At 59.5% G+C, this 12588-nt stretch overlaps 1 protein-coding gene across 2 annotated transcripts in view; it reads left to right on the top strand.

Moving 5' to 3' along the window:
• tmc4 (transmembrane channel-like 4) overlaps positions 1-12588 on the top strand; it is a 32501-nt gene that overhangs the window by 8844 nt on the left and 11069 nt on the right. For both annotated transcript variants that reach the window (XR_010016289.1, XM_063034861.1), the window contains exons 5-12: positions 1385-1482; positions 2232-2377; positions 2851-2998; positions 5535-5705; positions 6413-6573; positions 6819-6948; positions 8405-8502; positions 10893-11076. Coding sequence is in view for 1 of the 2 variants with exons in the window: in XM_063034861.1 (XP_062890931.1) it covers positions 1385-1482; positions 2232-2377; positions 2851-2998; positions 5535-5705; positions 6413-6573; positions 6819-6948; positions 8405-8502; positions 10893-11076 (1136 nt within the window). In the remaining variant the exon portion in view is untranslated. The remainder of the gene's footprint in view (positions 1-1384; positions 1483-2231; positions 2378-2850; positions 2999-5534; positions 5706-6412; positions 6574-6818; positions 6949-8404; positions 8503-10892; positions 11077-12588) is intronic.

The following is a 12588-nucleotide window of genomic DNA, read 5'->3' on the forward strand; positions in this document are numbered from 1 at the left end:
CCATGTGACCAGTTAAGGTGTTAACATGACACTGAGAGGAAACCCACAGATTCTCAATCTCCTTACGTACAGCGACGGGAATTGACCTGCGTTGCTGGGGCTGTAAAGCGTTATGCTAATCATGAAGGATTCAGAATCAGGTTTAATATTTCTGACACATGACATTTATTGACTTTTGGCAGTAGTATATTAGTATACGTAAATTACTGTACACATCACCATACCTACATTACCATAGGTAAATTGCTGTACATAGATTACCATACACACATGACCATATATTATGGTACATAAATTACTGTATATTACTGCACATACATTACCATACATAATAAAACTTTTAAATTACAATAAGAAATACTTGCAGTTATGTAGATATATTAATTAAGTAGTGCAGAAAGAGAGTGGGAAAAAAAAGGAAATAAATAGTGAGGGAGTGTTCAAGGGTTCATTGTCCATTCAGAAATCGGATGGCAGAGGGGAAGAAGCTGTTCCTGAATCGCTGAGTGAGTGTCTTCAGGCTCTTGTACCTCCTCCCTGATGGGAACAATGAGAAGAGGGCCTGTCCTGGGTGTTGGGGGCCCTCAATGAAGGATATTGCCTTCTGAAGATGTCCCCAATGCTGGGAGGCGAGCGCCCATGATGAGTTTACAACTTTCTGCAGCCTTTTCTGGTCCCGTGCAGCGGCCCCTCCGTCCCAGACTGTGAAGCAGCCAGTCAGAATGCCCTCCACCATACATCTGTAGAAATCTGTGAGGGTCTTTGGTGACATTCCAAGTCCCCCTAAACACTTCTCAAACTCCAAATGGGATGTAGCCGCTGTCTTGCGTTCTTTGTAGCTGCATTGATAAGTTGGGATGTTGACACCCGGAACGAGAAACTGCTCACCCTTTCCACTTCTGATCCCTCGATGAGGACTGGTGTGTGTTCCCTCGAGTTCCCCTCCCTGCAGTCCAGTCAATCCCTTGCTCTGACTGACGCTAAGTACGAGGTGGTTGTTATGACGCCCCTTGACCAGCTGATCTATCTTGCTCCTGTGAGCCTTCTCATCTGAAAGTGTGTGAAAGGCAAATTCATTGGCAGATTTGTAGATGTCATTTGAACCCTGCCTAGCCACACAGTCACGGGTGTAGAGAGCTGGACTGTGGGATAAACTGCCCTGCACCCTGTCAATGTCCCGTCGTAACCCACGACAACCTTGTACACCGTCCACAACTCCACAAACCGTTCTGCTACCCTCTCACCTCTCCCCACGCACTGTCCTGGGTTTCCGAGGGGATTTTACCTCCTCTCCAGTTGATCTTGGGGAGGGAAGGAGTGTTGAGTTTTGGAGGGTGGGACTCTCCCTCTCTGCAACTCGTCAGACTCTCTGCTCCCGTTTCAGACACTCCATTACCTCCGGGAAACTGCAGCCGATATGATTACAGAAACCCTGGGCTTGTCAGCTTCTACGAGATGATCTTGGATCTCCTCTCTGGGACGGTATGTCACTGCAAAGACTCCAGTTCCCTGCACTCCCTCACACTGATTCCTCATGACCTCCGGGAGATTGTCACAGAGTGTCCCGGACGGACACAGGGTGGTAATGAAGGTGTACGGTCGGGACGTGGAGTCCAAGGATTGGGAAACTCTGTAAAAGTCTGTGGTCGCCCCATTACAGGAAGGGTGGGGGGGCGTTGGAGAGGGGGCAGAAGACGGTCACCAGGGTGCTGCCTGGATTAGAGGCTGTGAGCTACGAGGAGAGGGTGGATAAACTTGGGTTGTTTTCTCTGGAGTGACAGAGGCTGAGGGGAGATCTCAGAGAGGTTTATAAGATTACGAGAGGCACAAGGCACAGATGGAGGACACAGGGGTGAGGGAGGGGTTTGAACAGGAGGGGGGAGTGTAGGGGTTACAGAGATAGGGAGGGGTTTGAACAGGAGGGGGAGTGTAGGGGTTACAGAGATAGGGAGGGGGTGAGGGAGTGGTTTGAACAGGAGGGGGAGTGTCGGGGTTACAGAGATAGGGAGGGGGTGAGGGAGTGGTTTGAACAGGAGGGGGAGTGTCAGGGTTACAGAGATAGGGAGGGGATGAGGGAGAGGTTTGAACAGGAGGGGGGAGTGTAGGAATTACAGAGATAGGGAGGGGGTGAGGGAGGGGTTTGAACAGGAGGGGGGAGTGTAGGGGTTACAGAGATAGGGAGGGGGTGAGGGAGAGTTGGTTCTGACCAGATCTCTCTTCCTCCCGGACAGGGGTTCCTGGAATACTCTCTGTTGTTTTATGGGTTTTACCCTGTGGAGGGGCAGCACGAGGGGGGTGTTTCCTACCAGACGCCCCTCGCCTACCTCCTCACTGTTGCTGCCTGTTTCCTCCTCACGTTCACCTGCATTGTGGTCAGGTATGTCCTTACCTCTGTCCAGATGTCCGTCCCTCATCCTTCCCTCCACCCTCAGCCCCTCCCCAACTCTCCCTCCGCTCTCTATCCCTCCTCAACTCTCCCTCCGCTCTCTATCCCTCCCCAACTCTCCCTCCGCCCTCGGCCCCTCCCCAACTCTTCCCCCTCTGCCCTCAGTTCCTCCCTCAATCCTCAGCCCCTACTCACCCTCCCTCAATCCCTCCATCCCACCCACAACACTCAAGCCCTCCTTCCCCTGACCCTCCCCGCTATCAGCTCACCCCCACCACCTCCCTATGTGACTTCACCTTGCACCTCCTCTCCCAAACCCCTACCTTGCCTCCTCTTCCCTCACAATCCCTACCATTCGCTGCTCTCTCGTGCATCCTCGTTCCTCTCGAAGCTCCTGCCTCCCATTGCCCCTCCCTGCCCCTGGGTCTGACGTAGTGTATGTTGTTCTCTCTCTGGCCGCCCAGGGCATCTCTGGGTTACAAGCAGAACTACCTGTTGTCTGGCCACTCGCTGACTGACTACAGCCGGATGGTATTCTGCGGCTGGGATTTCTGTATCTCGCAGCCCAGAGTGGTGTTCCTCCGTCACCGCAGCATCACTCAGGAGCTGAGGGTGAGTCAGGGAGAGGGAGGTCCGTTGGCCATGTTTTTACCCGACTCTAGATCAGTCAGGGTGCCAAGGATTACGGGGAGAAGGCAGGAGAATGGGGTTGAGAGGGAGAATAAATCGGCTGTGATAGAACAGCAGAGCAGACTCGACGGGCTGAATGGCCTAATTCTGCTCTTTCGTCTTCTTGTCTTACAGAGTGGGAGAGAGACAGGGCAGAGTGGGGGCGGGGACAGTCGGGGGGAGGAGTGCGGGGAGGGACGGTCGGGGGGAGGAGTTGGGGGAGGGACGGTCGGGGGAGGAGTGGGGGCGGGATGGTTGGGGGGGAGTAGTTGGAGGGACGGTCGGGGGGAGGGATGGTTGGGAGGAGCGGGGAGGGACGGTCGGGGGGAGGAATGGGGGAGTGGGGGAGGGATGGTCGGGAGGAGTGGGGGAGGGACGGTCTGGGGCAGGGATGGTCGGGGAGGAGTGGGGGCAGGGATGGTCGGGGAGGTGTGGGGGCGGGACAGTCGGGGGAGGAGTGGGGGCGGGACGGTCGGGGGGAGTTGGGGGAGGGACGGTCAGGGGGAGGAGTTGGGGGAGTGACGGTCGGGGGGAGGAGTGGGGGAAGGGATGGTCGGGAGGACTGGGGGGAGGGACAGTCTGGGGCAGGGATGGTCGGGGAGGAGTGGGGGGAGGGACGGTCTGGGGCAGGGATGGTCGGGGAGGAGTGGGGGCGGGACAGTCGGGGGGAGGAGTGGGGGCGGGACGGTCGGGGGGAGGAGTTGGGGGAGGGACGGTCAGGGGGAGGAGTGGGGGCGGGATGGTTGGGGGGGAGGAGTTGGAGGGACGGTCGGGGGGAGGGATGGTCGGGGGTAGGAATGGGGGAGTGACGGTCGGGGGAGGAGTGGGGGGAGGGACGGTCTGGGGCAGGGATGGTCGGGGAGGGTCGGGGGGAGGAGTGGGGGCGGGACAGTCGGGGGGAGGAGTGGGGGCGGGATGGTTGGGGGGAGGAGTTGGAGGGACGGTCGGGGGGAGGGATGGTCGGGAGGAGCGGGGAGTGACGGTCGGGGAGAGGAGTGGGGGAGGGATGGTCGGGAGGAGTGGGGGAGGGACGGTCGGGGGGAGGAGTGGGGGAGGGATGGTCTGGGGCAGGGATGGTCGGGGAGGAGTGGGGGCGGGACAGTCGGGGGGAGGAGTGGGGGCGGGATGGTTGGGGGGGAGGAGTTGGAGGGACGGTCGGGGGGAGGGATGGTCGGGGGTAGGAATAGGGGAGTGACGGTCGGGGGAGGAGTGGGGGGAGGGACGGTCTGGGGCAGGGATGGTCGGGGAGGGTCGGGGGGAGGAGTGGGGGCGGGACAGTCGGGGGGAGGAGTGGGGGCGGGATGGTTGGGGGGAGGAGTTGGAGGGACGGTCGGGGGGAGGGATGGTCGGGAGGAGCGGGGAGTGACGGTCGGGGAGAGGAGTGGGGGAGGGATGGTCGGGAGGAGTGGGGGAGGGACGGTCGGGGGGAGGAGTGGGGGAGGGATGGTCTGGGGCAGGGATGGTCGGGGAGGAGTGGGGGCGGGACAGTCGGGGGGAGGAGTGGGGGCGGGACGATCGGGGGGAGGAGTTGGGGGAGGGACGGTCGGGGGGAGGAGTTGGGGGAGTGACGGTCGGGGGGAGGAGTGGGGGAAGGGATGGTCGGGAGGACTGGGGGGAGGGACAGTCTGGGGCAGGGATGGTCGGGGAGGAGTGGGGGGAGGGACGGTCGGGGGAGGAGTGGGGGCGAGACAGTCGGGGGGAGGAGTGGGGGCGGGATGGTTGGGGGGGAGGAGTTGGAGGGACGGTCGGGGGGAGGGATGGTCGGGAGGAGTGGGGGAGGGACGGCCGGGGGGAGGGATGGTCGGGAGGAGTGGGGGCGGGACGGTCGGGGGGAGGAGTTGGGGGGGGACGGTCAGGGGGAGGAGTGGGGGCGGGACGGTCGGGGGGAGGAGTGGGGGCGGGATGGTTGGGGGGGAGGAGTTGGAGGGACGGTCGGGGGGAGGAATGGGGGAGTGACGGTCGGGGGGAGGAGTGGGGGAGGGATGGTCGGGAGGAGTGGGGGGAGGGACGGTCTGGGGCAGGGATGGTCGGGGAGGAGTGGGGGGAGGGATGGTCGGTGGGGAGGAGTTGGGGGAGGGATGGTCGGGGGAGGAGTGGGGGCGGGACAGTCGGGGGGAGGAGTTGGGGGAGTGACGGTCGGGGGGAGGAGTGGGGGCGGGACGGTCGGGGGGAGGAGTGGGGGCGGGATGGTTGGGGGGGAGGAGTTGGAGGGACGGTTGGGTGGAGGAGTGGGAGAGGGACGGTCGCGAGGAGGGACGGTCCAGGGTAGTGTTGGGGGTGGGGGAGAAGTGACGGAGGGGGATGACCGGGGGGAATGGTGTGCAGTGGAAAGGGATGGAGTGTTGGAGTGTGAGCAGTGCGATGGAGGGAGAGTGTGATCAACTCAAGTTGTGGGACAACAGTTCAAACATTTTTTCTCTCTCCCTCTCCCTCCCCCTCCCCCTCCCTCACCCTCACCCTCACCCTCACTCTGCGGTAGATGTCCTTGGAAGAGGAACAGATGCGGAAGGCGCGGGCGGAGAGATCGCGGCTGCAGATCTTTCAGCTGGTGGCCGGCCGCCTCCTGCTGACCTCACTCACCCTCCTGATCATCAGCGCAGCATTCTACGCCATTTACCTGGCCACCGAGTTCTCCCAGAAACCGAAGTCGGTAAGGACAGTGGCCCTCGCTCAACTGAGGGAGAGGTGCCCTTGAGAGAGGGAACAGAGGGAAAGGACCCTCGGAAAGAGAATGGAGGGGGAGGGAGAGGGTCCCTCAGGGAGAGAGTATGGAGGGTCCCTCAGGGAGAGTAAGGCCCTTGGAGGTAGAACAGAGGGAATGAGACTCCCTCAGGATACAGAGGGATGGAAATGGAGTGAGGAGAACCTTCCACAGGGAATGGAGGGAGGGTGATCTTGGAGGAGGGACCCTCAGTGAGGGGACAGTAGGGAGAGGGACCCTCAGGGAGGGACAAGGAGGGAGAGGGACCCTCAGTGAGGGGACAGTAGGGAGAGGGGCACTCAGGGAGGGATGAGGAGGGAGACGGGCACTCAGTGAGGGGACAGTAGGGAGAGGGACCCTCAGTGAGGGACAAGGAGGGAGTGGGACCCTCAGTGAGGGGACAGGAGGGAGAGGGACACGGTGAGGGTCAGAGGGAGTGGGACCCTCAGGGAGGGGACAGGAGGGAGAGGGACCCTCAGGGAGGGGACAGGAAGGTGGGAGTCCATTGGTGTTGTCACGGGGGTGGGGGGGGCAGGTGGGGGGAGTTTCCAGGGCTGTTATAGATAAAAAGGAGGAAACGGGGTTGGAGATGTGATTGGGGGGTGGGTGTTTTCTCAGAAACAGGCCCAGTGAGACTAACGCAGCCAGTCTCTCAGTCCCCCTCTCAGCAGCGTGGCGGGGTCCAGGATCTACTGATCGAATATCTACCATCCATCGTCATCACAGCTGTCAACCTGGTCACCCCTCCCCTGTTCCAACTGATCATCACCTGGGAAAGATACAGCACTGCCACCGAAATCATACTCACCCTTCTCAGGTAAGGGGGAATCGTCCCGCCATCCCCGCCTGTTCCTATCTGCCTGGAACCTGAGCCCACCCCCAGATCTTTGCCTGTCCAGCCGTGCCAGGCCCCGTCCACCCAAAATAAAACCCGAACACCTGCCTGCTACACCTACCTACCAGTTCCTACCTGCTTGGAACTTGCCTTAAACTGAGCCTGTCTGCCTAATTCTTGCACCAAACACCTATCCCTGACCCCTGATCCCTGACCCTTCTCCTCAGGTGTGTGTTTCTGAAGCTGGCGAGCCTCGGCGTCCTCCTGTACTCCCTGTGGAACCAGATCACCTGTCACGGACACCCTTACTCCGACCCGCGATGCATACACTGTGGGTACAAATACCAACAGTACCAGGTACGGTGCTTTGGCTCTCCCGCCCATCCCCTCCACACAGTGATGTCGCTCTGCAGGACATGCCTGGACTACTGTGTACAGTAACTGGCGGGGACCCCAGCGAGAGCTGTAGAACAGGGGCAAGGTTGTCTAAATCTGGAGTCACAGGTTAACAGGGTGGTGAAGAAAGCATTTGGCATGTTGGCTTTCATCAGTCAGAGCACCGAGGCCAGGAGGTGGACATAGTTTACAGGGAAGGAGGGAGATGGACATTGTGTATGGGGAACGGAGGGAGATGGACATTGCGTACGGGGAATGGAGGGAGATGGACATTGCGTACGGGGACTGGAGGGAGATGGACATTGTGTACGGGGAATGGAGGGAGATGGACATTGCGTACGGGGAATGGAGGGAGATGGACATTGCGTACGGGGACTGGAGGGAGATGGACATTGCGTACGGGGACTGGAGGGAGATGGACATTGCGTACGGGGAATGGAGGGAGATGGACATTGTGTACGGGGAATGGAGGGAGATGGACATTGTGTATGGGGAACGGAGGGAGATGGACATTGTGTATGGGGAATGGAGGGAGATGGACATTGTGTACGGGGAATGGAGGGAGATGGACATTGCGTACGGGGAATGGAGGGAGATGGACATTGCGTACGGGGACTGGAGGGAGATGGACATTGCGTACGGGGACTGGAGGGAGATGGACATTGTGTACGGGGAACAGAGGGGGTGGGGGAGAGGGAGTAGATTTCAGCCCCATTTGATGATTAACTCTCAGAATTAGGTTCCATGTGCATCTTGAAATGTGTTATTTTGCAGTGCAATACTTATTTAAAAAAGAACTGTAAATTACAATTAAAAGTAATCCAAAAAAATGCAAGCAACATGCACAAAATGCTGGAGGAATGCCAGGCAGTGGCTATCAACGGTTTCAGCCCGAAACCTCGACTCTACTCTTTTCCATAGATGCTGCCTGGCCTGCTGAGTTCCTCCAGCATTTTGTGTGTGTTGCTCCGGATTTCCCGCATCGGCAGATTCTCTCTTGTTTGTAAAAAGTTTAAATTTAAAGAAGTCATCCACTCTGCTGGTGGAGAGGAAGAGGCTGTTCCTAAACCGTTGAGTGTGCGTCTTCAGGCTCCTGTACCTCCTCCCTGATGGCGATGAGAAGAGGGCAGGTCCTGGGTGATGGGGGTCCTCAACGACAGATGCTGCCTCTCCTTTTGGAGGTGTCCTCGATGCTGGGAGGCGAGTGCCCATGGTGGATCTGGCTGAGATTACAACTTTCTGCTGCTCATTTTAATCGTGTGCTGTAGCCTCCACACCCATGCCAGACGCTGATGCAGCCAGTTAGAATGCACGTCTGTAGAAATTTGCGAGTATCTTTGCTGACATACCAAATGCTCAAACTCTGAATGAAACTCTCCTCTCTGTCCCTCTCCTCATTCCCTCTCACCCCCATCAGTGCTGGGAGACGAAGGTGGGACAGGAGATGTACAAGTTGATGATTTTTGACTTCCTCATGGCCCTGTCTGTCATCATCTTCGTGGATTTCCCTCGCAAGTAAGTACCACACCCCCTGAGCAGCATGAAGACTCTGCCTCGTGCAGCCAAGGACCCTGGGGATAGAAACATAGAAACATAGAAAATAGGTGCAGGAGTAGGCCATTCGGCCCTTCGAGTCTGCACCGCCATTTATTATGATCATGGCTGATCATCCAACTCAGAACCCTGCACCAGCCTTCCCTCCATACCCCCGATCCCCGTAGCCACAAGGGCCATATCTAGCTCTGACCCTATCTCCGTGAGGGTGTATGGCATTCCTGGATGGGTGGGCAAGAATCTGGGTGAAATGGGGTTGGGTGGGGAAGGATCGCTGAAGGATGGATTTCAATCCTGGAGGGAGGGAGGGGGGAAGGTCCCAGTTAGGGTTTCGGTGAAAGCATTTGCTGTTGCCGGGTGGGTGTGCGCGAGTCCTGGTGGGACAGTTGGGGGGTGGGGGGGGGGAGTTCTGGTGGTCCAGCTGAGTGGTTGGACTTGGTGAGAGGATGAATGGGTGAGAGTCTTATTCAGTTTTGTGTCTTGGTGGTAGAGTATGGTGTTCCCAGATGGGCGAGTTTCCCAGTCAGACAATTCAGTGTCTTGATGAGGGTATTTGGCATTCCTGGATGGGCGGGCAAGAGGTGGAGTGGGGCAGACTTGAGTCTTGGTGGGAGGGATCGGGGGTCCCAGTGAGACTGGTCAGGTGTGGCATTCCTGCGTGGACAGGTAAGCGTCTCAGGTAATTCAGTGGGAAGGGCTGTGGACTGCTGGAAGGGGAGGGGTGGGTGACCTGGTGAGACTGACCTCAGTGAGGTTGTTGAATGTCTCAGTGATTATTTGGCATCCCTGGACACCCAGGTGACAGTCCCAGTGGGGATGGTGAAAGCGGCTGGGGGTCTCGATTTGGAGGGGGGAGGGTCCCAGTGAGACTAATCATTCCTGGAAGTGCAGTGTGTTGGTGAGGAGTTTTTGTGAGCTTGGACAGACATGAGAGTGTTGTGGTGGAGCCCAAGTGAGGCTACGTGATGGCTAACGGGCAGTGAGTAGGGGTGAGTGTCTCAGCGAGGGGGTATGGCTAACGGGCAGTGAGTAGGGGTGAGTGTCTCAGCGAGGGGGTATGGCTAACGGGCAGTGAGTAGGGGTGAGTGTCTCAGCGAGGGGGTATGGCTAACGGGCAGTGAGTAGGGGTGAGTGTCTCAGCGAGGGGGTATGGCTAACGGGCAGTGAGTAGGGGTGAGTGTCTCAGCGAGGGGGTATGGCTAACGGGCAGTGAGTAGGGGTGAGTGTCTCAGTGAGGGGGTATGGCTAACGGGCAGTGAGTAGGGTGAGTGTCTCAGCGAGGGGGTATGGCTAACGGGCAGTGAGTAGGGGTGAGTGTCTCAGCGAGGGGGTATGGCTAACGGGCAGTGAGTAGGGGTGAGTGTCTCAGCGAGGGGGTATGGCTAACGGGCAGTGAGTAGGGGTGAGTGTCTCAGCGAGGGGGTATGGCTAACGGGCAGTGAGTAGGGTGAGTGTCTCAGCGAGGGGGTATGGCTAACGGGCAGTGAGTAGGGGTGAGTGTCTCAGCGAGGGGGTATGGCTAACGGGCAGTGAGTAGGGGTGAGTGTCTCAGCGAGGGGGTATGGCTAACGGGCAGTGAGTAGGGGTGAGTGTCTCAGCGAGGGGGTATGGCTAACGGGCAGTGAGTAAGGGTGAGTGTCTCAGCGAGGGGGTATGGCTAACGGGCAGTGAGTAGGGGTGAGTGTCTCAGCGAGGGGGTATGGCTAACGGGCAGTGAGTAGGGGTGAGTGTCTCAGCGAGGGGGTATGGCTAACGGGCAGTGAGTAAGGGTGAGTGTCTCAGCGAGGGGGTATGGCTAACGGGCAGTGAGTAGGGGTGAGTGTCTCAGCGAGGGGGTATGGCTAACGGGCAGTGAGTAGGGGTGAGTGTCTCAGCGAGGGGGTATGGCTAACGGGCAGTGAGTAAGGGTGAGTGTCTCAGCGAGGGGGTATGGCTAACGGGCAGTGAGTAGGGGTGAGTGTCTCAGCGAGGGGGTATGGCTAACGGGCAGTGAGTAGGGGTGAGTGTCTCAGCGAGGGGGTATGGCTAACGGGCAGTGAGTAGGGGTGAGTGTCTCAGCGAGGGGGTATGGCTAACGGGCAGTGAGTAGGGGTGAGTGTCTCAGCGAGGGGGTATGGCTAACGGGCAGTGAGTAAGGGTGAGTGTCTCAGCGAGGGGGTATGGCTAACGGGCAGTGAGTAGGGGTGAGTGTCTCAGCGAGGGGGTATGGCTAACGGGCAGTGAGTAGGGTGAGTGTCTCAGCGAGGGGGTATGGCTAACGGGCAGTTGGTGAGCTCTTTTCTCGATGGATCGGTGACGGTTTCAGTGGGGTGTGACCCCGCCCTGCCTCATACCCTCGCTTTGCCCGGCAGGATGCTGGTGGAGTTCTCCGGTCTGGAGCTGATACGGCACTGGGGTGCACAGGAATTCATGGTGCCACAGAACATACTGGATCTGGTGTACGGGCAGGCACTCTGCTGGACTGGGACCATATACTCCCCCCTCCTGCCCCTCCTGCACACCGGCAAACTGATCCTCCTCTTCCAGCTGAAGAAGGTGAGAGTGCACGGAGAGATACAGACTGAGGGAGGGGTGAGGGGATACGGACAGGGGGGGTGAGGGGATACAGACCGGGGGGGGGTGAGATGGGGATACAGAACAAGGGGGGGGTGAGACGGGGATACAGACCGGGGGGGGTGAGATGGGGATACAGAACAAGGGGGGGTGAGATGGGGATACAGACCGGGGGGGGTGAGATGGGGATACAGAACAAGGGGGGGTGAGATGGGGATACAGACCGAGGGTGGGGGTGTGAGACGGAGAATACAAACCAAGGGGGGGTGAGACGGGGATACAGACCAAGGGGTGGGGGGGTGAGACGGGGATACAGACTGAGGGGGGTGAGACGAGGATACAGATCGAGGGTGGGGGTGTGAGACGGGGATACAGACCGAGGGGGGGGGATACAGACTGAAGGTGGGGGTGAGACGGGGATACAGACCGGGGGGCGGTGGTGAGACGGGGATACAGACTGAAGGTGGGGGTGAGATGGGGATACAGACTGGGGGGGTGAGACGGGGATACAGACCGGGGGGGGAGACGGGGATACAGACCGAGGGTGGGGGGGGTGATACGGGGATACAGACTGAGGGTAGGAGGGTGAGACGGGGATACAGACCGTGGGGGGGGTGAGATGGGGATACAGACCGAGGGTGGGGGGGGGTGAGGCGGGGATACAGACCGAGGGTGGGGGTGTGAGACGGGGAATACAAACCAAGGAGGGGTGAGACAGGGATACAGACCGAGGGGTGGGGGGGTGAGAAGGGGATACAGACTGAGGGGGGGTGAGACGGGGATACAGACCGAGGGTGGGGGTGTGAGATGGGGATACAGACCCGGGGGGGGGGTGAGACAGGGATACAGTCTGAAGGTGGGGGTGTGAGACGGGGATACAGACCGGGGGGGGTGAGACGGGAATACAGTCTGAAGGTGGGGGTGAGACGGGGATACAGACCGAGGGGGGGATACAGACTGAAGGTGGGGGTGAGACGGGGATACAGACAGAGGGTGGGGGTGTGAGACGGGGGATACAGACCGGGGGGGGGTGGTGGTGAGATGGGGATACAGACTGAAGGTGGGGGTGAGATGGGGATACAGACTGGGGGGGTGAGACGGGGATACAGACCCGGGGGGGGGGGGGTGAGACGGGGATACAGACCGAGGGTAGGAGGGTGAGACGGGGATACAGACCGTGGGGGGGTGAGACGGAGATACAGACCGAGGGGGGGGTGAGATGGGGATACAGACCGGAGGGGGGGGTGAGATGGGGATGCAGACCGAGGGGGGGGTGAGACGGGGATGCAGACCGGGGGGGGGGGTGGTGAGACGGGGATGCAGACGGGGGGGGGTGTGAGACAGGGATACAGACCACGGGGGGGGGTGAGACGGGGATGCAGACCGAGGGTAGGAGGGTAAGACGGGGATACAGACCGTGGGGGGGTGAGACGGGGATACAGACCGAGGGGGGGGTGAGACGGGGATGCAGACCGGGGGGGGGTGGTGAGACGG

This window comes from Mobula hypostoma, chromosome 28, assembly GCF_963921235.1.
Source record: "Mobula hypostoma chromosome 28, sMobHyp1.1, whole genome shotgun sequence".
Taxonomy (NCBI): Eukaryota; Metazoa; Chordata; class Chondrichthyes; order Myliobatiformes; family Myliobatidae; genus Mobula; species Mobula hypostoma.